The following is a 26,025-nucleotide window of genomic DNA, read 5'->3' as shown; positions in this document are numbered from 1 at the left end:
CCTTGCAGGTTATGTAGATGCCAATATTTTCAAACACTTTGTTAGTTTATAAACAGAAGTTCTATTAAACATTGCACCTGAAGCCGAAAAAATCTGAATCGATGACTGAACAACGGTAATTAACTAATCCATCCCCTGTAGTTAAACCTTGAATTGAAGACAACTTTGATTTGTCTCTCATTTCTAGATTACTTTGAGAGGTTGTTACAGACAGAATTTCAAGCAGAATTATAGAACTGAATGTTCTAAACGATTTACATATGTAAATAGTCGGTTACATATAGTGTGACATCTAAATTAGCTGCGGTCTATAATTGAAATGCCCTTCATTGGTATTTATCTATCTAAGTACAGCTATACTTGCTTCCATGTTTAGCTGATTTTTTTTCCATTTATTATGCATAAGCTGGTTTATGCAACATTATTTCTGCACTCTTCGATTCAGTGCGGCGCAATGGAAGCTAATTGACCTTTCCCGCATGTGACCCGGAGCAATTTTTTTTTAAAATTTGAACATGGGTTTCCAAATAAATGATATATATGCGTTGTTTTGACAGCTACATGCATGATTTGTTAGTTTTTTTTAACCATTTAAACGCATAACCGGAAATTAAAAGGAAAATTCTAAAGGTGTTTGGGATGATAGTGGATTAAAATACAGGCCTTTTTATCCTGAAAGTACTGATTTTTAACATATTTTTGAAATAAGTCCAAGATAAATAAATACATAGTTATGTGTTTTGTTTCGCTATCGAACCATAAATTTACGTCAAGTAGATCCTTTACTATTTTTTTCGATATTATCTCCAAATAAAATGGTTTTGGGTTTAATAAAACAACAAAATATTTTTAAAAATGTTTGCATACTCCACGACCCTATTTTATTTAGTAGAAAAAATATAGGAGGCACTAGGTCAATTTGTTTTGGCCTCTGTTGTACATAGCATTGCTAGTTTTGAATTTTTTGCACTTGAATAATCATGTGTCGATGAGTTTTGTTCTTAATTAAACACTCACAACGATTGTTAGTGTTTTAATTAATGAACATGAAATTGTAAACGTGAAGAATTTGTAGAAGATTCAGAAATGCTTTCGTTGAAATTGGTTTATTTAGAGTTGTCTATTCTCCGAACAATATCTGAAATCAAAAGTTATACTTTTATTTGTGACTGTTTAAATCAATTTATGCTGTGGTGGATGTTGTGATTTATCTAAAACTCTTATTATTTTTTATTGAGTTCGTTTATTGTAAAGTATCGTTTTTATTGATAATTGAGTCACAACAAAACCGTCAATGGTATTTCTATTTTAAGATATTTTGATATTTTCCCAAGCTCAGCATTTGTCTTTTTCACTCCGAATTGGTTAAACTTTAAAAAAATCTATGGCTGTGGTAAATCACATTTATTTATAAGCTTAATGTATAGTCAGGGTGCACAGTTAAGAAAAAGAAACATATTTATCTTGTATTACATTTCCACATGTTCTTTATCTTACATTTACTTGTATTTACTAATGAGATTATGAACTGTTAAACTATTATAAACGCAATGTGCAGCATACATATAACTGAGTGAAGTTGCAAGTCTACCATGCAACAAATGATTGCAGACAAAGAAGTATTAACTAAGCTCAAGGTAGAAAATGTTGATATGACTTTACTTTATTTGGAACCACAGTAAGATTTCTGCATTCGAAGGACAAACAAGAAGTGGTGCTGAGCGCTCACGAAGCAAAGCTTTTAATTTGTTTAATGGGGGCATATTGGTTTGTGGATGACGAGTATACATTTGATCTAACTCACACGGAACGGTTGGTGGTCCTTGTAAAAGGTGATCATATTAGGCGTGGACACTGCTTTTCAAAGGAAAAAGTCCTTGAAAGAACAAATGGTGTAAAGCAATGGCATGGATGACGTATGCAGTTGCAAGACCGAATCAAATCAGGTTAAGGGAGCTGAATGGTCGTGGATATTTTTATATTATTTTAGTTTCCTTAGAAAGAAAAGTTCTGTATACAGATATAGGTAAATGATCAAATTTTAAAGCTAAATTATTTGGAATTTTTGTATACTAAACGGTAGCTTAAAGCTAAACAAATCACTTCTAAATATCAGAAGAAGATCTGATGGTTAAATACTTAACCATTTAGCTTCTTTAACCTTCAGTTGTACCTTTAGTGAACGATAAGCGTATTCGTTTTTTTTAATATAGTCATATATTAATCTCAAAGTACTTATAAACTATTAGAATTAACATAAGTTAATCAGTCAGAGGATATTCACATCAGAAATAAAGCTGCAAATGACAACTCTCAAAGACAATCTAGTTTTTGTTCTAATTACACATTTTGCTTGCGGACGCTCTGGAGACAAATTGAGTTTGATCTAGTCAAGGCGGCTGGTTCTTCACTGATCTGTGAAAAAATCCATTGGAATGTACAAAACTGAGTGTCATGGTTTTAAAGAATTTTAAAGGTTTATGTTCTTGACTACATGCGCAAACATCTTTGGTAAGGAAAAAGACATCTAATTACATGCCATCATTTGCTATAATAATAATTGCAAATGAAATATAAATAAATAAACAAACCATGACTGTACAAGTTCGGGTTTTCCGTTAAAGAAAACAGGATTACTCTTAGCTATGAATGATTTCAATATACTTCCAAAACAGGTTTATACATGAGCATAACTCTTCCTGAAAAACTTCCCTGTTTTACTAATTTTGCGCTTCATATTTTATAAATATGGGTTAGCAAAGTACTAGTATTCTATTCTTATGTACAAAATATTTTTTAAAAAGCACTCGGAGAGTTTCAAATTTTCATTTGAAAATTGAATTCTGAAACATTTATGCGTAATTTTTTAGTAAATTCTTTTTTCAATAAAATATATCTAGCTGTTACTTAAAGGGGCATGATCACAATTTTTGTCAACAATTAGTTTTCTATTTGTACTGTTAACAATACTTTAATACTGCATTTCTACTAATCAACCAAATTTTGAGTGGCAGTCGTAGAGTTATAAGCAAGATACAGCGATCACAATGCTTTGTAATGTAAACAAGGCTCGTACCCTATTTTTGTTTACATTCATTTGGTTCAATATATCGATAACGCTTTTTTTCAAGCTGATATTTCTATCTGCTAATTAGTTTTAACATGCATAAACAGTTCTCGGCGTTTACCACATTCATTTTAGGTGTAAAAGTTTAATTGTTCTATCAATTTTCAAAATGTATAAACATGACCTTAGCTTTGTTTACATAACAAAGAACTGTGAGCTCTGTATCTCGCTTACAATGCTGCGACAGACATTCAAATTCAGGTTGACTATTAGAAAATGCCTTACTGAAGCATTGTAAACATTAAAAATAAAAAAAATAAAAGAATTTTGACCAAAATCGTGACCATGCCCGTTTAAGTGAAATATAGTGAAATAAAGGCTTAGAATTTGTCAAGCTCTTCATTATAGAATTTCAACTCGACTTTAACTTTCCGCAGTATAAAAAATATTTTTATGCCACCCCCCCCCCCCTTCGAAGAAGGGAGGGCATATTGCTTTGCTGCTGTCTGTCGGTCGGTCGGTCCACCAACAGTTTCCGTTCATTTTCTTTGCAAAGGATAAACATATTGAAATGGTATACAGGTTTATCATGATAATATCTAGGCAAGTTCGATATTGGGTACGATCGAGCAACTTTCGACAGAGTTATGGCCCTTGGACTTAGAAAAATTCGAGTTATTTGCAGTTTCCGCTCATTTTCTTCATATAGGATAAACATATTGAAATGAAATTTGGTATACAGGTTTATCTTGATAATATCTAGGTCAAGTTCGATATTGGGTTCGATCAAGCAATTTTCGACAGAGTTATGGCCCTTGGACTTAGAAAAATTCGAGTTATTTGTAGTTTACGTTCATTTTCTTTGTGGATGTTTCCAAGGGAAGCGGGGGGGGGGGGGGGGGGGGGGGGCATAAGTGTTTCACAAACATCTCTTGTTTTAAAAGTTCTGATAGTTTTAATGGAAGTGTTGTAATAAAATCTAATTAAATACTTTACCTATAAATATTTTAAGCATATATTAGTCACGGTTTCATAAACAAAAATAGGTTAAAATGTTTAAATAGACACTTCATTAATATTTAGTTTATCAATACCTAGATAAGGAGAGTGCAAAGATAATCCGTGACAAATTTCTCCTTGAATAGTCAAGGTTTTAGCTTTTTAGCTTGCGTTTTACTTGAAAGTTTTAGCCAACAATAATAAAGAAGTCTAATTTCGTTTTTTCCTCTGTCAAGATTTGCTTGTTCAATATTGATTATTACAGGGCTGTTTGTTAAGATGTATTTTTTGACAATGATTTAGCGAAAAAAAAAGCTTGAAATGTTCAAAGTTTGTTTTAAACTATTTAAGGCAACCAGTTAATCATTCGTCCATTTTCACCAAATGTTATTATGATGGAGCCTTTCATCAGATTTTATAACTGCAACGAAAATATTAACATAAAATGGTTGCTATATTTGATGTATTTTTTTTCCTTTAAACCTATCAATTTGTAGTGTTAAAACGATGGTATGTTGCAACCACTATTGAAATAAAACCACAATTGAAATAAATTATTTCAATAGTGGTTGAGAATGCATTTCATTAGAAAAATCACTTTGCAACCACTATTGAAATACAACCACTATTGAAATAAATTATTTCAATAGTGATTGGGAATGTATTTCATTTGAAGAATCACTTTGCAATTACTATTGAAATACAACCACTATTGAAATAAATTATTTAAATAGTGTTCTGGGATGTATTCCATTTTGAAATCAATTTACAGACACTGCTGAAGTACAACTACTATTAAAATTATTTTTTCAATCGTACCTTAGAACGAAATTCTTTATAAATATTACTTTGAAATTTTATATTTTCTTCTGTACATTTCTCTTTCTACAGACATCATGTCCTATGAATAGTGTATATCATTTGCACAATAGTGAACATCTTGTAAATTGCCAGAACTTCTATTCAAACCCCCTGAATATTGAATAATTATTTATTGAAAAATATTATTATAAATATCACTAATGAAATATATTATTTCAATAGTGGTTAAGGTTGCGTTTTATTTCAACCGCTATTGAAATGAATTATTTCAATAGTGGTTAGGGATACCTTTCATTTCAACCACTGTTGAAATAAAGTATTCCAATAGTGATTGATCATGCATTTCAGTTTTATGTCTATTATTATGTCTGTTTGTAACACTTTCCTTTCTGCTAGGGAAGTTTCTTAAGATAAGAAGTATGTCTTATGAGATAATGAATTCCTTTTTGATTATGATGTTCTTTGATTTACCTCTATATGGTCATGTTTCCCATACCACCTGTCATCTGGAACCGAAAGTGTTATGCACAGTCGGAATAATAGGCATTAAAATGACATGCATCCCTACCACTGTTGAAATATTTTATTTCAATAATGGTTGTAGTGAACTGCATCCTTAACCATAATTGAAATAAATTATTTCAATAGTGGTTGTAACGAAATGCATACCTAACCACTATTGAAATAATTTATTTCAATAGTGGTTATAATGAAACGCATACCCAACCACTATTGAAATAATTTATTTCATTCAATATTGGTCATAATGAAGTACATCCCCAACCACTATTGAAATTATTTATCTCAATAGTGATATTCATTATAACATATATCTATAATGATATATACAATGTAAGCTATAAATTATCTTTTAATATGCAGGGGTTTTGAATAGAAGTTCTGGCAATTTACAACGTTGTCTTCTAGTACAAATAATTTACAATTTTTATAAAGCATGATATATCTATAAAAAGAGAAAGGTAGAGAAAAAATATGAAAACAATTCCTTATGTTAATCTGCGAGGATTGGTTATTTCTGCACAAGAGTGAAAATCCTAAAATAAGTAGATTTATTTCATAGTCTTGATTATTATTACCGCAAAAATATGCAAGTCTTTAGTACCTTAATTGTGTATTTGAAATTGTTTGTTAGATAAAAACGAATGTATATGTATGTTTATTTGCGAGAATTGGTTATTTATTTCTACTCAGCAGTGAAAATTGTAACATAATTGTGTATTTGAAATTATTCGTTAGATTTCTTGCATTTCAAAATAGTTTGCAAATATAATATACAACTTCTTTCTTTCCAAATGTGTTACAATAGTGATTACATAGTTATATTTATAAAGTAATTCATTCCCACCTATGATTGAAAATATGAATTTAATAGAAATTGAACTTTAATGGTGTCTGTAAAGTAGTTCTTATTATGAAATACATTCCCAACTTCTATTAAAATGATTACTTCAAAAGTAGTTGTATTTCAATAGTGGTTGCAAAGTGATTCTTCTAATGAAATGCGTCCCCAACCACTATTGAAATAATTCATTTCAATAGTGGTTTTATTTCAATAATGGTTGCAAGGTGATTTTTCTAATGAAATACATTCCCAACCACTATTGAAATAATTTATTTCAATAGTGGTTTTATTTCAATAGTGGTTGCAACAATGGTACCCCAAGGTGTATGGAAGACTACTGAACCACATTCGGTTCCTCATCCATTTTGTCTTGCATGTGTGATGAAAATATTTTTTTTCAATAAGCTCTGGGACTTTATTTAAGCTGCTTGCTTGCAATCCATTAGGTGACAACGATGTAGACCTTTAAGGTCTATTAATCATACTGTAACAAACTAGCTAGCAAGAGTGAACTTCCTCGCTGTCTATACACATCTAATATCATCCGTAGTAATATCAGAAACCCTGCTGATGGGGTCATTGATACAACACATCTCAATTTAAGCAACTATAAATCATTAGTTATATTTCTAGTTAATATTCTAATTCTGTTCATGAGTTTCATCGATTATGCAAACATTGCTCGTCCGATGAGAAGTTAAACATTTAATTATACCTATATAACCTTTGATCGACCAATTTATTCATTAAATCATTCCAATCGTCTTCATTTGATGCACAGTTTATGAACAGCACAAAATATTTTGACAGTACTCCAAACGTTTGCCAATTTGTTTGACCACTTTAAGGATATTTCTTAAATCTTCGGCTCTCTTTCAAGATCAATAGAAATCATCTTGTTTCTAATGAGGAAGTTTCCTCCAGAGAATGTAGTCTTAAATAAAATGTATTTATAGGCTCTAATATAAGGTTTTAGAAAGATGGTATGATGTAGTGAACCAAGATCCAGAAATCGATAAGCGAAAACGTTAATTTCTTATTAAAAAGTTCAGCGCAGAATTAATTTGGAACTAAAAAATTTTTCACTGAAAAAAAAAATGTTTGAATGCATGTTTTTTCCTTTAGGAATGTTTTGTCATTTTTGCCGTATGTTTATCGAAAAATGTTCTATGCTCATTATTATGACTGCGTAACACCTAATGTTTAAAATAACTGTTAGCAGGTTTTTCAATAATGTTTGAGAAAAAATTCACAACATCCAGGCGTCATTTAGGGACTTATTGTCTATTAGTTAGGGACGTCTTGATGCTAAGTACCATAGGCGGATACCACTAAAACATCCCAAAGTATGGACCTAATATTTTCAATATCTCGATCGATATCGGTAATGTATTTGGGAGGTTAATTTTTGATGACGTGATCAACATGGCAAAGACAAACTTATGAATTAAGATTTTTTTGTTCGTGTTGCTTCTGAGATGATTTCAAAGTCAAAGTCAAATCTGTAGATGTGATTGATTTCTTTTTACAATAGTGATCAATTTATTTTTACAATAGTATTTGGTTTAAGGATGTGTATGTGATGTTTCGTGATGTTTTGTTAATACAACATACTATTTTGAATAATGATTCTTTTTAGACGGGGTCACGTGACCCCGTCTATTAGTTTACTGTCAGCCGAAGTCTTAAACCGGAAGGCACGCTTAGAACACATGAATTGAGTCTGCACGTAAGAAAATAGTGCAAAAAGTTTTCATGCATTTCAGTAAATATATATTATAAAAACATGCATTCAATATTTTTAAGTCCTCTGTGTATAAACCAAATTTTAGTTAGAAAATACACAAATAGTTATTGATCAAAATATTCTTGCTCGGGCTCAAATGTGGAATGAGTTAGGTAACTGAATGCACAACGCCGTTGACGATTCAGTTGGTGTACAAGCTCAATAATCAATAGAAGAGGTTGAAGGTTGAATCGAAAGTAAAGTTCCCAAACGCAATGTGCCATTTTTGAAAAGTCGTGAATTTTACTTTGAAAATCTTTCACCCGAATACTACCGAACTTTATGCGCAAGCCAAAGTTAAAATCAGGACGGATTATACATGTACAAAGATATCTTAGATATTAAATAGGTGTTTCATTGGCTTCCAGTCTACTTGCGGTATGACTGCTGTTCGTCTCTGAAGGAATTTTGAACACAGAAAATAAAAACAAGTCTGAATTTGCCTTCTCGTTCGTTGGCTCTTCAATTAATTAAACTGGATTTAAATTTTGAAAAATGGACTGTAAGCAAAATCTATATACATGTAGATTATACATTTTGGGTGACCAATACATCAAATAATACAAATAATATATACAATCTTATCGATTGAAGAACCAAGTTAAATGTTAATGTTCATGTTGTCCGGTTTAGTTGGAATCAGGCTTGGGGTGAATTACATTTGTAAAATAATGCGTTACATTACCATTTTTCATGAATTAGGGCATTAAATTACCATTACCATTACATCATTTTCTTGAAGTAATGCATTACATTACCATTATATGAGTAAAGTAATGCATTACCATTACCATTACTTTGTGAAAAATCGATAAGTTTTAAAAAAGTAATTTAAAAGTTAAATAAAGAGTTGTTGTAGATGTTTCATAAATAAAACATGCTTAAACATATTGACATGTTCATGTTCAATATCAGGTTCAAATTTAATGACTAATAGAAGATTCCTGTTGCACTTGTAGTGCTCAAAGTAAGGTTGGTCCCGTAACATTTACACGCTAATTGCGGAGTTGCCAGTCTCTGTTATTTATGTCTCTGATTTTCGGAGAATGATTTTTAATGAACGGAGCGGTTGTATCGTAATTCGTGTAGGTGATGTTCGAGTTTAACAAAAAAGTAGTAAGTGGCGAACGGATTTATTTTTACCCATTAATTTTGCATGAATCGCTGCAAGAAAATCGTGTCAGATAAGTCGGTCTAAAAAATCAAAATGGCGACCGTGACTAACCTTTTTATTGTTAGAGTACTTGAAATCTTAATGTAAAAAGTAATATTTCTAACGTCAGGTGCCTGTGTTTGTTATCGGTATACAAATATTAACTTTGTTTGTTAATTCAGCAGTTTGAGAGTTTTCGAGGTTTTCATAAACCTTGTATAACGGATACCGTCCGACTTGTGGATATTCTCTTGGATCACAAAATTGAATAAATCTAATGATTTAAATTATCTTCCTTGATATAGTTGTTTTGATTTTCCCGGTTAGTAGTTATTTTTAAATTTTTTCCTAGGGGTCTTATTTTACATAAAATACCGTTGTGTCAATTTTCTACAATTATGAAGGCCGGGATTGAGTAAAATTTAGGCAAAGTACAAAGTATCAGACAATTACAAAAAAGCCGAATTAACATACATTGAAGTAACTAATTCAAATTCATAATTTTTGGAAGCATATTCGAGGAAATCAAACACAATTACAAATTCAAACTTTCAAGACCCCGTCTTTCAGTACTCTCAGTACTTTGATTTCTGTTAGGAGTGGGGTAATATAATGAAGTTGCACTTCAATTAAATGGAAGGTTTAAGATAAAATGTATTATTTTTGTATATCTATGGACTTAAAAAGCAAACTTAAACGTTCCTAGGTTGCTTATCAATAAGATATAATTGATTTTAAACAGGTTTTCTTTTTCTTTTTTTCTTGGGACACTTTGTCGCAACAAAATGAATAAATAATATATTTCTAAGACTTAACAGTGTACCTGAAAATATAAAACAGAAACTAAAGATCTGAATAGTTGCAAAACATCAATTGCGATTTTGAAAGAATGGTATTTCAAAATACTAGTACAGTACATTGTCTATTTACTATGAAATTTTAAACCGATATCAAAGTGAAAGGAATTTTTCAGATAATAAAGAGTAAGAATCAATTAGAAGTTTCGGAAGACTTTATAACTGACAAAAGATTTGCGTCTTAAGGTTTTGGGTTTTTATGTAATTTACTTTAAAATAATAGTTTCATGAAGAGTTGTTTTTGAAAAATCAAAGTATGTGTGTAGAAAATTGCACCGTCATTTGATGAGGATGTCAAACCCCAAGTCAAAGGAAACCAAGAAGTCATTGCTTACCATTCTAATGATGGCAATAATTCACTCTAGTTATCAAGACATAAGGACTCAGAATAGAGGGAGCTAGAAGTAAGACAGCTAAAAAGCATTAAGGCGATGAAAAAAAAGATTGCAATAAAATAGGAATATTGACGTCTTTCTTGAGATCATTGCATGTCAACGACTTCCGGGGATATATGTGGTCTCCACTGACCCCCACAATTGATCACTACCCCGTGCCTTAACCATCAAAAGAAGATTAGGAGAAAGAGAAGAAGAGAAGTGATCCTTGCAATCAAACACAAAAGAAACGCTAATAGGATTTTCTGTTTGAAGTGTGACTTGATATCATGGTGTGAAGATTGTCATTCTAATTTTAGATAACCCAACTTTTTAACAAATTGAAAATGCTCATTACTATCTTGATAAAAAATTTGGTAGAGTTAATTGTAAACTACTTCCTTTCGTTCTCCAGTAAATGTAGGTAGTATTTCTTGAAAAATAACATATGGACTTAATACCCTGATGAAAGACATCGATGACTTCACAAAAGTAAAAGAGAACTTGTATAATGAATCCATAAATGCTTTATATTAACCATGAAGTACAACAAGTCTTCTAATAAATCATAAGCTTCTTGGGGGATATCCTAATCAAACTGGCGATAGTGATTAATGGTTCAAACTTATATAATGAAAGTTATGTTGTTTTAAGTTTGATTTTTAGTGTTTTTATTATTATTTAAATTTCGGTAAAATCAAAGTTTATGATAAATGTTCATTTAGACTGTTGACCTTATCTTTGTAAGATATCTATGACATCGTTTATAGAATAATGACGGGATATAAGCTTAATATATATATATAAAACAAAATATTAGGACTTTGACCATTGAAGCTCACAGACACATCTGTGTAAATTGCATTTCTAAAATAAAAACCTTTAAATGTAAATTGCACTGCAGTGATGTCATGTGCCAAAAAATTAAAAAGATAGATAACCTTTGAAAACCTTGTAAAACTTTGATGTAAAATATCCAAAACAGTATGATTTATTTTTGAAAACATGGTCTATGAAATGAGTGTAGTCTAATTGCAAGTCTTGATAACGTATTCACTATTTTTCTAGTTTTTGGTTGTAGATGTGTATTTATTTAATATAATAGATAATATTAACAACACACTGATATCCAATTACAAGAGAAATATATAATGCCATTTCAAATGAAACAAGTTTTTTTTTCAAGGAAATCCATTATTAGGCCAGTTTCATGCGCAAATGTAGGAAGATGTGTTAAAAAGAAAATTGCCGAAAGAATATTGAGCATCTTCATTCAATATTGAGTGGGAACATAATCAGATTACTCCAAGGTGTCTTTTAGACCAATGCAATAAAGTTCAAGATGAATTGAGGTTCAATGATTTGTCTACAAATAATTTTCAAATTTAACAAATTTTACTTTACCTACAATTTTCATACAATCACTGTAAATTCGCTTGTAAACATTCTCTCTCTCTTTCTCTCTCTCTCTCTCTCTCTCTCTCTCTCTCTCTCTTTATATATATATAATTTTAAAATGTTATTGAATATAATAACTTTTCTATAATAATTACCACCTCCATGCATTGTTAAAGAACTAACACGAAAATACGAATGTAGGTTAAGGAGTGTTACTTAATATATCAATTGCTTTGATAAATAAGCATTTTCATGGTTATTGTTATTTTGACTAAATTTATGAATCTGGGAGATACTAAAGTTGTCTGTTAAATACACGTAAATTTTATGTGTTTGGTCATATTATAATAATAGTGTAATGGTTCGTCTAGAATATGGTCTTTAAAAGACGTTTCCTTCTTTTGTGTTAATGTTTCTAAAAAAACAATAGTTAAAAAGTCTAGGCGTGTGCCAAGATCGTCCATTATATAACAGTGAAAAATAACAGCTTAAAGTTATCTAATGTAAATAGTTTCAGTCAAATCTTTTCGCGTAATCAGAGGCTGCGGTTGGGGGGAAAAGTTACTGTTCAATTTGGTCTCTTGCCAAGACTCTTACCAAGAGAAAGCTAGTGTTAACAAGAAATACTGCTATTAGCTGCGTCTATTTGTTACATGCATAAAAAATAGATATGTCTTCGAGATTTATTGGGCTGTAATTCGAGTTAAGGTCGAAAGAAGAACGAATACGGTATATAAAATGTCATTTAGGAGGTGAATTGCGACCAATCTTTGCAGTTTCAGTTTCTAGAGAAGTTTTATATTTTATTAGGCACCATTGGGAAAGGATCTAAAATAAAAACTTTATTGACTTGATGCTGTGTTTTAAGTCAACGTATTCAGTTCAAGCTGTAATGTAATCTCTAAACCAGAAGCGAATAACTTTATCTTAAAGTTGCTGAGTGGTCAGCAAAGTAACCATTAGATTTGCCACAAAATTTTATGCATACTATTTCTTACCATAAACTTATGATAAGTAAAGGAAAAACAAAATACTTAAGATTCAAATATTAAATACTGTACTGTATTTTTATACCGAGCCTTTCAATTAAATATAAGTAGACAAATATGATATTGAAAAAAACACCCATAAAAAGCTGCGATCCTCTATCCCTCTCAAAATAATGAACAAAAACTTTTAAACCTTCTTTTATTTTGAAGGTACCACGCAATTACGGTACAATAAGACTGACTATTACGCGACCCAGATTGACAGTTCCATTACTGTTACCTATGAAGATGGTCACTGGAGCAAGCCTTACTTTGATTGTGGGGGTGGGGATATTTGGATGATGACGTATACAGTTCCTTTCTTTGGATACAAGAATGGAACTTTTAAGTTCAAGTAAGTACACTTACTAAATACTGAACACTTTCCAATGTATAAAAGTTTTGATGGATTTTTATTTCTCAAGCATGTTTATTTTACTGAAACAGAAAAGTGCTTTAACATTTGACAAGAATATAATGGCTTGACAAAAGCTGATACCCCAAACACGATTTAATGATAGTTTTCCATGATAAAATCATTTGTTTAGAACAGTGTAAGGAATGGAAAATTTTCCTTTTTTAACTGGGTATTAATCCCTTGTCTACCACAATCAGTTTTTGATTGGTATAGACAAGGATTAACAATGCTGAACAGTCAACTGACATCAGTTATGTGATGTTCAAAAAAGTAAGATCAAATGAAATGAAAAAAAATGAAACGACATAGAAGCAGTGATACTGAACTATCGAGGAAACATTTAGTCTTTGAGGTTCCTATTCCGTGACATCGGCTATAGGACGACCTTCGTAGGATTTTCCATTACTATTTCCATTTTGATTTTATTTATCACGTGCAACTAAGACACAACATTAGTGTAGGAGAACATTACATGATACTAACGTTTGGTTGGTTATTTAGGCATAACGCTAGAATGTGAAAAACCGTTAAAACATAAATCTGGAATTAACTTTTAAAAATACGCCCTCGTAAGTATTTATGGTTAACAATATGTTTCCAATAACCACTACTCACTTCCCGGAACAGTCCCGTTTTGATAGGTAGTTTTTATGGCCTGAAAATAGTTTATCAATAACGGTTTTTGGCGATGAACAGGGAAAACTTACCTTTTAAAAATCAAAATACATGAAAAATCGCTTTCAAACTTCAGTGTATTTTTTTTTAAATTCAGAGGTTTTAAATTTAACATACAGCGTAAACGCTACACGAAAATTGTAGTTTTGTTGTGCTTAAAAAATCGTTTTTAACTTCATGTAGAAACTTTTATGAAGTTTTATGAAGGTATAAATTTTTCCTATTTATAGAAATTTTTCTATTCATTAAAATGTATAGGAATCCGCCTTTCCTGACAAATTAGTTGTATATATGAAAGTTATTTTCTTTTTTATGAAAAACTTTAATGTAAAAAAAAATACTTAGAATTTTTTTCTAAAATGTCCCAGGGAAAATGGTAAGAAGTTAAGTACTTTTGAAAACAAAGCAACAATTGAAACAAATAAATCCATGAAAATATAACAAACCAGGTGTAACTGATATTGTTGTCAACGTCTAAATAAGATCTTATTTTAGCCATTTCCATAAAAGATCTTATGAAAAGCTTCTAATCAATTTTGTCCGGTATATTTTTACAACAAACGAATTCAAATTTTAATTAAGACGACGACTACTTTGTCTGTTATTAACATTCATGTATTAATATTGGCGAGCACCTGCTTCCTTTGATTAAAAAAAAGTAAGGCACACGGTATTCGAACAAACAATCAATAGTGACATTGTTGCCCAAAGATAAAATTGCATCCATTTCGTTTTAATGTTAAACAATGATATAATTTTAAAAAAAATAAAAAAAATTTCTTTTGATGATTGTTCAATCACAGATTGCACTGCATGATCCTTCGACTTTACTATAGACTACATGTTTGTCTCACTATTAACGTCTCTAAATTTCACCATGACATCTATCGTGCGCACAAAGTATCGCAAAAGTACTAATCGCACATTCCTTTGAATTTTACACGATTTCGTTTCTTTCTGTCAAGGAAATGAGAAAAACTTTCTGTCATAAATTCCCGAATCGATACACTCGCAATCTTAGTATTATTGTCACAAATAATAGAGCTGTATAAGGGAGAGGAGTCGGGGCTTTTTTTACATTGTCTTCCTTTCTGATTGAGCGTGGATTTGTCAAAGTGGCCCTTTAATTATCTGAAATTGTTGTTTGACTGCATCACTTGACGTTAATAAACTTTTAAGTAGAGAAAAGTCGGATGAACTTTTGAACTAAGATTACAAAATAATTTTACCTGTCAAACCCTCACTCATCAAACCTGGGTGCAACATAAAAAAACAGATACACAGCTGTTTTTATTCTTGTTTACAGGAATTGCTTAACTGCACATTACATGTCATCTTTATCACATTCAAGGCAAACATTGAAGTCCAAACCACTCATGTAATTCCTACACAACTTAAACAATAGTGCCAATTTGTAAAAATTTGTACTTCCTAGCAAAGAGTAGTTTTGAAGAAAATTGACTTTTAATTCAATTATCAATTATCAACAGTTTTTAAAGTGCATATATTTCGCTTGAAATGTAATTTTAGACAGATTAATGATTTTCGGGCCAAATATTGACTACTTGGTTTCCTTAATTAACTTGTGTTTAAAACCAGATCAAAATGACATACATAATTTATTTAGACAACTTCATTATAATAATAAAACTTCTTCCTTCTCTGTAGAATTTTTAAAAATTCAATGAAATGTGATTTGATAGAGAGTATTAACATTTACATCGTAAATGCCAACTTGATATAAAGCGAGATTTACCGCAAAAAGAAATCCTTTTAAAGAAATGTTATTTCAAAATTTTGTCGATTTATTTCAGAGGAACGAGTGGTATAGACATTGACTTGGACAAAGTTGATATTGACCAATGTCCTCAACCAGACGATGCAAAGGAGCCAAATGTATTTGCTGGGTCTGCTAGATGTAAACCTGAAACAACTAAGGTAGGGGAAGTTTCGCTTTCTGATGAAGTTTTACAGTATGTTATTGCTTCTTTAACAGTTGGTTTTTAGTATACACTTCAAATTGGTTAAACCCTATTCATACGTATCATAAATATTGCCCATCAAAATCATTTAGGATTTCCCTTACAAATAATAAAATTCAGATAAATTGTAACAGTATGAGATACCCAAACAATGCCGGAAAGGTTACATTTTTGCCACTCCAATCAGTGACGATTAGTTGTACTGACAACTAAAAGGTATTGTCTGGCTCGTCCTGGTATATCATGGAAATCTTGAATCTTTAAATCAGTTACAACTTGGTGAGCAACGTCCGTCTTTCAACACTTATTTTCCATCCACTAATCGAATATTGACATAATATAAGACTCCCAATAGGTTGCTGTAAAAGCATTTCCTTTGCTATGAATGTCATTGGTGTAGTATTTATGCAACTCCTGTTCTTTTGATGGAAGGCAAAAAATTATTACTTTGGTGCGAGCGTCTGTTGATGTATTGCATTTTTTTAACAGTGTGAACCACTAAGAGGTCTTGGTTTCAAAAGAGGATCGTATAAGTGTGTTTGCAAAGATGGATTTTATTTTCCTTATCTGGATCATCCAGAAAAATACTTTAACGGATCTGAAATTGAAAATGAATATGAAAAGAAAACAAAGGTATTTTATGAAATGTGATACGATTTGAAAAGAAACTTTTATTAATGAACTGACTATGACTTAAAAAGTGATATGAATTGCGTAAATTAATTAAGTTAATGATGGTTATACGAATGAAAATAAAGTACTATTCATAAAACACCAGTAAAAACAGGATTACACTTAATATATGTAATTAGAATTTGCTTATGTCGATTTTTGATTTAAAGTAAAAGTAAACTAAAAGTGAATGTACAATTTTGAAGGGAGTGGAGAACAAATACGATGATCCCTACTCCTACCAATGCTTTATGTGTGAACCGGGCTGCGTGACCTGTGAGGACCCAAGTCCATGTGTTCTGACCTTAAACTGGATCCTCCGAAGTATTTTACTGGCCGTCTCAATTCTTATACTATGTGGCATTCCATTACTTGTTTGGTTCACTTTCCAATACAGAGATGTGAAGGTGAATATGAGATATTTCATGTTTATTAAGCAATATTGAAAGAAAAAAAATAAATTGGGTGTGAGACTGTTCCAAGCTGTTCTACTAATTTAAAGATATTTGGCATTATTTTTTGTATATTTTCACAAAAGTCGCCTCTAAAATATACAAAACCTGTTTCAAGGATCGAAACAAAGCTCTGCAAAGCACTCAACTGCTAAATGATATGTTGTATTTGTATATTCTATATCTGGTATTTTGTTCTTTTATAGGTTTTAAAAGCTGCAAGTCCTGTGTTGATGCGTATTATTCTCCTTGGTGCTTTCTTCCTATATTGTCCGGTGCGTATTGATCGGTCACTACAAATTACATGTAGGACACCAATTAAAAAAGTAAAAAACACTGTGACGGATAATTATGCCAGTGCCAAGGTGGCATTTTTGCACCCGCTTAAGAGGAAGTTTCGGAAAAATTCATACATACAATATGATAGACAATTGTCTAGAAAGAATATAACCACTTTTATTTTTAGTATGTTTCACCTGACAGGTGAGATGTTTACCTTTAAAAATTAATATCCCATAGGAAAATTATAATTCCCATAGGAGAAATTATTCTCCTACAGGAAATATTGACAATCCTATAGGAATTTCTAAAAATCCTAGAGGAATTATATTTCCTGTAGGAGAATGGTATCTCCTGTGGGAATTTGATTCAGACAGGCGGTTTTCCTATAGGAAATTTATATCTCCTATCGGATTTTATCAAATTCTGTCGGAATTGAAATTTCTGTAGGAAGTTCTTGTATTCCGATAGGAAATTTCAAATTTCCTGTGGGAATATTGTTTTTTCCCATGGAAAACAAATTATTTTTCTGTAGGAAATTGTTTTTGAAAGGTAAATATCTCACCTGATAGGTGAGTTACGATGATAACAAAGGTGGTTGTAAACTCTTTAAGCATTGATCTATCGTGTGGCATATACGAATTTTTCGATATATGCAGCTTAGACGGGTGCAAAAATGCCACCTTGGCACTGGCATAATTATCAGGCACAGAGTTAAAATGTCCATGCAATACGGACATTCGTTTCTTACACTCTCTTTTTTAAAGTTGGTAACATATATATTGATAGGAATACTGATATCGTTAAGGCTGCAAAAAATCTGCTAAATATCAATTCTCGAATACCAGTAATTAAGAAAAGTTACTATCTATATTCTATATTTCATTATATATGAATCATTATATTTCTTCTCCAGAGGTATGTATGCAATTAATTCCTTAAATACTGAATCACCACGGTGCCCAGGGCTTATTTCTTGATTTCTTTTCCATTTCTTTGGACACGTTCTCTAAATTATACTATTTTACAGCTGATTGTAGGGTACTTTGAGGCTAGTGTCGTCACATGCATCCTAAGATTCTGGTTTCGAGAAATTGGATTCTCAATCTCCTATGGGGCTTTGTTATTGAAGACATGGAGGTAATTCTATTCACTGTATATGCTGCAAACCAATATTTCCAGTAACCATTTTGTAATATATTTAAGGAAATGATGATGTAGGTCTATAACTCACATTTCGTTTTTGTTTTTGCTGCACATTCCAAACTCACCTTGGATTGACTTTGAATTGTATTACGATTACAATCGTATTTTTAAAGATGATAGCAAAAACAATCTTGAAAACAATGTGCTTTACTTTTAAAAGTGCTGGTGTTTCATTTTGTTAAATGTTTAATCTTTACCAAGCTAAGCAAAATATAATTTGCATGCTCTAGACTTTGCCCTTGACAAAAAAACCAGCCTGTATTTATTTATGATTATCGTATGCCATTTCGTTAGAGCCAACAACATAAAATCTTGCATAACTTTGGAGAAACACTACTTTTTCTTTATTTCACTTTTAGCAATATAAATTTGCAGCATAAGCTCACGTGTTGAATTATAAATTATTATGAATTATTAATTTCCCCCCATCATTATCAGCTACATTAGAAATACTTGGTTGTAGGATATCGGTCGTCTTCAGAGTACGATCAGCCCAACGCGTCAAAATTTCAGACGGAGATCTGATCAAAAGACTGCTTTTAATCACTCTTGTCTGTGCTGCCTATCTGACTGCCAGAACAATTGCAGGAACCCCAAGAGTAACAGAAGGTATGTAATTAGTTCATATAGGAAAGTGGTCATTAAAATATTGAAATTAAAAGCTACGCTTTCTTCCTATGAAGTAGAAAATCGAGAATACATTGTGAAAAAAAAAAGAAAAACTGCAGAAACTTTGCTTTTAATAAAATACGGGGTAAAAATTGTCGACTACATGAACTTAAATCCTTATAGGATACGATTTTACACTTGGTCTTCCTCAATCCCTCTAAAGGTTGTTTATCGTAAAACATTAATAATCAGTTTCGTTATCTTCACAGGAAAGCATGTCAATGGCTTAAAAACATACCAGTGTTCGTCAGACTGGTGGGACCACTCCGCAGCTATTGGTAAGCCGCCGATTTAACATGTTTAGTCGATTGTTCGAATCAATATTCTTGTGGTCCAGGTACAAAGGATATCAAAGAGACGGTTAAAGAGTTTAATGGAGATTCAATGAGTTTTGCTATTTTCTATTCTAGAATCTGTGCTGTTTTTGTACAATCAAACAGTTCAGGGATAATTTCACACAGACATTGCTAGATGACCTGCACTTAGTAAGGCAGGTTTATTTTACAAAAGACGGATATCTGATTTGCATTAACAGTACAAAAATTTTATGTAAATATTCAATTCGGTCAAAAAATACTTTATGGTGATGCAATACATGTTTGAACATATTTTATTGTATAATAATATACAGTGAGTTTGAATACAAGTTCTAGCGACTTACTAGCTAGGTTCTCACCCTAATACATGTCTGATATGCAATCTTCATTCTCTTGAATACTTGGTTTGGAAAATATGCTACTTGAAGCTTAGTTAAATAAAACTATTGGTTTTCATTTTATTTAAAATTAGATTCACATTACGTATAATAATGTTTTAAAAGTGAAGAATTTCAAGTACATTTCTAATTATTAAATAAGTGTGCATCAAATATCGATCGATCATCTTAGATTTCAGATGAGAACGGGAGGAATGGTCTTTAAAGCATCGACACTAGTGGCATTAAATGTTACTCAACAAAGTGACCGTTTTAAGAGAAAACAATTCTATGTTATCTCAAAGAATGAATTTAAAGCATGCGAAGCACGAACAACACTTTTTAATTTTCAAGGGAAAAAGTGCATATTGAAGGCTGGTCGCATCTGATCCGACGGCAATCGTTCTATTTTTATAAACAATTCATAATTCATAATTCATTATTGTTTTACATTTTCCCTTTTGGGGATAAACCACCATTATTTTTCATATTTTAACTTTCTGTTTATAAGAGTTTGGTCCTTCAGCAAATTGCATAACCTTCAACAAAAGATATCTTTATTTTATTTTTTTCCTCGGGTTGTAAGCAGCAATACACTCCCTTTTAATATTGCCATAAATACCAGTATATATTTAGGAAATAAAATGAAAGTAACTTTTCTAAGAATTGTCGAGTTCTTCCCAATGACTCTTTTTCTGCCTTTATTTATATGCCCTTACTTATATTTAGGGAGAGCAATTGGTCAATACTTGTTCCGGTTTCTGTTATGTTTTTTAAAGAGATAAATCAATTCAGTATGATTGATGTTAATTTTATTATGTTTCATCCATGAATTTCAAGATATCAACAGATAACGTTTTTTTCTTTTTTAAAAATTATTTTTTCAGTTTTCTTGACCTTTTCAGGTTTATACCGGTATTATTAGATTATTATATCATTCATTATTTGAGACTAAATATCTAGATTGCAGCTTTTTGCGAAAGAAAATGTATAAATGTATGTATGTAAAATTATATACATGTAAATGTATATAATTATGACCATACATTTCTATTTTCTGAATAAAATCGCGTTCGTGTTCACAAAAATGAAAATATATTTCTCAAAACACTCTACATGTACAACAGATACTTGGAATCACTTAAAGCTTTCTGCAATAACTTACAGTTTTTCAGAAGGACAAGAACCTTCACACAAATGACTCATGTCTTTAATGGTGTCAAGAAAACTCTATCTGTCGCAAAGTCATAGCCGACAGCAAACATTTAAAGATAAGGACGGAATGGATCGCTGCAACGTTGTTTGGCTGATTTCATTAAGTCTTAAAAACACATTGATGTATTCATTACACAAAGATGGTACTACTTTAAGCATTTCCTCTCAACATTACGGTCATATTATGTCGACCTCAATAGCCAAAACGGACTACTTTTCTGGTTTTAACTCCGAAGCACTTCGAAAGTAAATCATCATACATCTTCTCTAACGTCCTTTTGATAATAGCTGTTCCGAAGTTTAACCTAAGCCAGTGTGTTGGAACATCAATTAAAGGCATTGCCATACCCTTTTTAAATGTATTTGGTATTACTATGTAATAGGGATGGGACGATCCACCGATGCACCGGTGCATCGCGGTATTTATTTTGACGATATTTGGATCGATACATTTACCATTAATACAACGATACCTTACCGAACTTTTTTTGTTTTTCAAAAATATCCGAACTTCATATATCGGCTATTTTTAGTCCGCGCGCCTAATATGAAAGTACAAAGATGGCGGAAAACCTCGTAAAGTTGTCAAAACTGTTAGGAAGCTAAATATGGAGTGTGGAAAACTTTTGGATTACTTGTTTATGAAAAACTAGTGTATACGAGACTAAAGTAATTTGTAAATTGTGCAACGCTCATTATAAATATAACAAAATTACTTTCGACATGCGGTAATACATCGGCAGATTGAATAAATTTTAAACTTTTATTCATGTTTTCATTTAATTGCAATGTATCGTGATATGTATCGTATCGCATCTCATGTATCGTGATATGTACCGAATCGGCTCAATACAGTATCGTCCCAGCCCTACTATGTAATGAAATACCGAACACTGTAATACTTATTTATCGTTTTTATCTTTTGCAGCGGAGTTACTTTTTCTTTTATGGGGCGTTCGATTGTGCATTGTGGTGCGAAAAGCTCCATCCGAGTTCAACGAGAGCAGATTCATCAGTTGGGCGATTTACAACGAGACTCTCCTCTCGTTATTTCTTAATGTTTCAATGTAAGATTATCTTTCTCATCTTATAATGACGTTACGTTCTATGTAGGAGGCAATCCATCATTTATTATGATTTTACTAATCCTTCTGATATTCAATTTCTTTTTTTTTTCCTTTTGAATGGCTTTATTATTGATAACTTGTATATGTGAATGAGTCCGTAATATCTCTGTGTGTTTAATCTGTTTTGACGAATACAAATGCATTAAATGTTTTCTCTCTCTCTCTCTCTCTCTCTCTCTCTCTCTCTCTCTCTCTCTCTCTCTCTCTCTTTTGCATTAAAGATACAAGGTTCCTTTCATAGGAGAGGTTACTCTCACCGAGGAGAATACCAATCTCTCTTCTTTGAACAAAACAATATATAAAGAGAATTTACTTACAATTTTTGCGCTACTTTAATCATAATTTACAATACTGAAGATAGAGAGGTATTATAGAATAGATTAACTGAACATTCAATGACTTGTCAGTAAATGTGACTCATATATTTCATTTGACTGAATAGCACCCTAAATCATTAACGCAAAAAAAAACCTCACAACAGTTTTCTGAGTGCACAAAAGGATGTTGCATTTTGAATTAGAGAGAGAAAAAGTAAAAAAAAAAAGAACGAAGGATGTCAAATTGATGTTTTCTTAATGCATTGTGTCATTTCTTTGCTTCAGGATATTTCTTCAGGACCCTTTTCCTGCCAATCCTGACCTAATGTATCTCGTTATATTCATCCACATACAATTAACCACGACCGTTACTCTCACGTTTTTGTTCGGAAGCAAGGTGAAAATCCGGAGGTTGTTCATTACGTTTTAGAGCTTAGATAGCCGATGATATTCTTCTAGCCATGTACATTGTCCTGTATTGATCCTTTTGTCACTGGAAAAAGAACAAGTCTTTTATATTGGGGAGAAGAACGCAATTAAAACGTCTCTTTTTTTTTTTAAATGTATGATCAATTGAAGTTTGATAGTAAATTAATGCAAAAGTGAATTGAGCAAATCAAATTCACGACCTTATGTTATAATGTTAAACATATTAATATATATGTTCAAAATCATTTGAATGGAGATTTAAGAAATGTATATAATATACATGAATACACGACTGTATAAAATACACATACAAGCCAATTAAATTAATTAACACACCCACGCTGAATGCTTATTATTGCTCACTGAATTCATCATGCACTGTTATATATTTTAGATGTATTTAGTGTATAAGTACCGAGGCAAGGGAGAAAGTAACGGCAATCATGCGACGATGCTGAACAAAGGTTCCAAGCCGACCTTTAACGCCAAACACTCGGTCAATCTGGGGAGCTCCTTTTCCAACAACGCCAACTGCTACAACTACACGGACCGGCAGGACGAGACAGAGTGCGAGAGTCTGCTGGAGAAAGACATACAGGTAGGTAACTCACCGGAACTACAATATGATACGTGTACAATGCCCATACAAGTAGATATGATATAGATAGCTCACTGGAACTAAAAAAGTATACTAGGTTTAAGGCTTTATTATAGCAGCCCCCCCCCCCCCCCCCCCACTGAAAGCTGACTTAATAATGGGTTTTCCCTTCTTTTTTATATATGAAAAAAGAATTATATAGCCAGATGACCCCTAAGTATGGGCAGCGGAAAGGGCAAAAAATACATTTTTACAAAATCAACGATAAACTACTATTAAATTCAGCAATCTAAAATAATATTATCAATCGCCATAGGTGCAAAACCAACAGTCTTCTCTGCAAAATAAATGTACATAAAATCAACCAAAGATATCTAAATACAAATCAAACACAAAAAGTAAAACCAAAAGACATAAATGTAAAACGAACATACATCAACATGAAACAAGCGGACTCACAAATAAAAGCCAGGTGGCGTTTTTTGGGAAGCAATATTTGCGTCATCGATTATTGGAATCCGGGATGGTTCGCGCCTATTCTGTTTCGCCCTGAGATGTTGATATATTTATTATGATTTATTAAAAATTATAAATAATATATTAATGACCTGTTTATACATTTGTTCGAAATATTCATATTAAGATAAAAACAAGGGGGAGGGGGGGGGGGGCAGGCTCATCCAAAAAATATTGACAAGCAAAAAAAAACCAATTAAAACAGTGATTGCTTTTATGCATGCAAGGCCAAATTTATATTAATTTTATAAGACTGGTAAAAATCGTAGTTAAATAGTGGATGCAGGGGAGGGGGAGGAATGTAAAGTTCAAGCAGATAGTTTATGTAATTAAATAATGATCCCCAAAATAGAGCTATGCTAACTATATAATATTATACGTTTGTAATTACATTAACATTCCCGAATTTTCATAATAAAATACAGGTAATTCTCAAGTGAATGACAGGCTATAATTGTTATCACAACACAATTCACACCATATTTCAATTCTTGTATAGGTAATAATTAATTTCAGAGGAATAATAATACCAGAAAAGTATCTTAATACAGTAAGATGTTTCGCTTCAGGTGCGAAACATCTCAGGGCGAAACAGAATAGATTCCAATAATCGATGACGCAAATATTGCTTCCCAAAAAACGCCACCTCACGTTTATTTGTGCGTCCGCTTGTTTCATGTTGATGTATGTTCGTTTTACATTTTATCTGTTGGTTTTACTTTTTGTGTTTGATTTGTATTTAGATATCTTTGGTTGATTTTATGTACATTTATTTTGCAAAGAAGACTGTTGGTTTTGCACTTATGGTCATTGATAATATTATTTTAGATTGCTGAATTTAGTTTATCGTTGATTTTGTAAAATTGTATTTTTTGCCCTTTCCGCTGCCCATACGTAGGGGTCATCTGGCTATATATTTCTTTTTTTATATATATAAAAAAAGGGAAAACCCATTATTAAGTCAGCTCTCAGTGGGGGGGGGGGGGGACTGCTATAAAGCCTTAAACCTAGTATACTTTTTTAGTTCCAGTGAGCTATCTATATCATATCTACTTGTATGGTCATTGTACATGTATCACATTGTAGTTCCCACGGAAAACCTACCAAATAGTAGATGTTCCTCCTGTTTTACATTACGGTCATGTTAACGGCGAAGATATGAACAAAAAATATTTGTTATCCACTCTAATTAAACCATTTCATAAATGTCGTTATCTACTTAGAGATGATATATACTTTCAAATGATATCAATCGTCTTGCCTCGATGAAAGTTGATTAAGGTTTTAACACACTATTACGTCATGGGCGATCCTTCAGTTTTTTCAAAGATTCTCTAAAACAAATATTTAGCCTGGACAAAATTGCACAAACGGACACACGGATGGCAAATTTTTACAAAAACTCGCAAAATATTTTTCATTTACAAATTCAGAACTTATGGTTATCCATATGGGTGAATACCTTGTCAAACCAAGTAATTTATCAACTGATTACCTAAATTAAGTTTTATGTATTTAATTCATGATACATATTTTCAATTTTCACCATTGTATATATAAAAAAAATAATAAAACAGAAAAATGAAAAATAACCTGTATAGATGGATACAGCTATATGCAACCTGGGGGTGTTAAACATTGTTTTTAATCCTTTTTGGGTTTGATTAATATTTTTATAAAATCTGAATAAAAAACGTGAGGTAAAAACCCTATTACTTAGCATGGGAGAAAAACGACTTTATCGTCGTTTTCCCCCCTGGGGAAAGGCTAAGTACTACATGTATATAGCAGGTTTACCGGGAGGACAGCTACTATGGGAGAAAAATTGTTTTACAACACCGGTCCCATATCCAGGTATTACTGGTCATAATTTCACTAAAATTGCTTGGATGTTGCATCTAAGGATAGATGATAGAGGGTTTAAAGCTT

The 26,025-nt window shown here is 31.7% G+C and overlaps 1 protein-coding gene and 1 long non-coding RNA gene across 3 annotated transcripts in view; one reads left to right on the top strand and one right to left on the bottom strand.

The window, feature by feature from the left end:
* LOC105329680 (probable G-protein coupled receptor CG31760) overlaps positions 1 to 26,025 on the top strand; it is a 51,264-nt gene that overhangs the window by 23,721 nt on the left and 1,518 nt on the right. For both annotated transcript variants that reach the window (XM_066079175.1, XM_011431021.4), the window contains 11 exons: positions 13,019 to 13,202; positions 15,755 to 15,878; positions 16,412 to 16,555; positions 16,801 to 17,001; positions 17,253 to 17,321; positions 18,356 to 18,465; positions 18,995 to 19,140; positions 19,410 to 19,478; positions 22,038 to 22,176; positions 22,839 to 22,950; positions 23,377 to 23,580. In XM_066079175.1, the coding sequence (XP_065935247.1) occupies positions 13,019 to 13,202; positions 15,755 to 15,878; positions 16,412 to 16,555; positions 16,801 to 17,001; positions 17,253 to 17,321; positions 18,356 to 18,465; positions 18,995 to 19,140; positions 19,410 to 19,478; positions 22,038 to 22,176; positions 22,839 to 22,950; positions 23,377 to 23,580 (1,502 nt within the window). The remainder of the gene's footprint in view (positions 1 to 13,018; positions 13,203 to 15,754; positions 15,879 to 16,411; positions 16,556 to 16,800; positions 17,002 to 17,252; positions 17,322 to 18,355; positions 18,466 to 18,994; positions 19,141 to 19,409; positions 19,479 to 22,037; positions 22,177 to 22,838; positions 22,951 to 23,376; positions 23,581 to 26,025) is intronic.
* LOC136273779 (uncharacterized) lies at positions 22,793 to 23,526 on the bottom strand. The gene is made up of 2 exons (XR_010712011.1): positions 23,398 to 23,526; positions 22,793 to 23,046 (listed from the first exon to the last, which is right to left on the bottom strand). It is a non-coding gene; the product is annotated as an uncharacterized lncRNA (long non-coding RNA).

This window comes from Magallana gigas, chromosome 3 (assembly GCF_963853765.1).
Source record: "Magallana gigas chromosome 3, xbMagGiga1.1, whole genome shotgun sequence".
Lineage (NCBI taxonomy): Eukaryota > Metazoa > Mollusca > Bivalvia > Ostreida > Ostreidae > Magallana > Magallana gigas.
The sequence above is the reverse complement of the archived record's forward strand: the minus strand, read 5'-3'. Positions and strand labels throughout refer to the sequence as shown.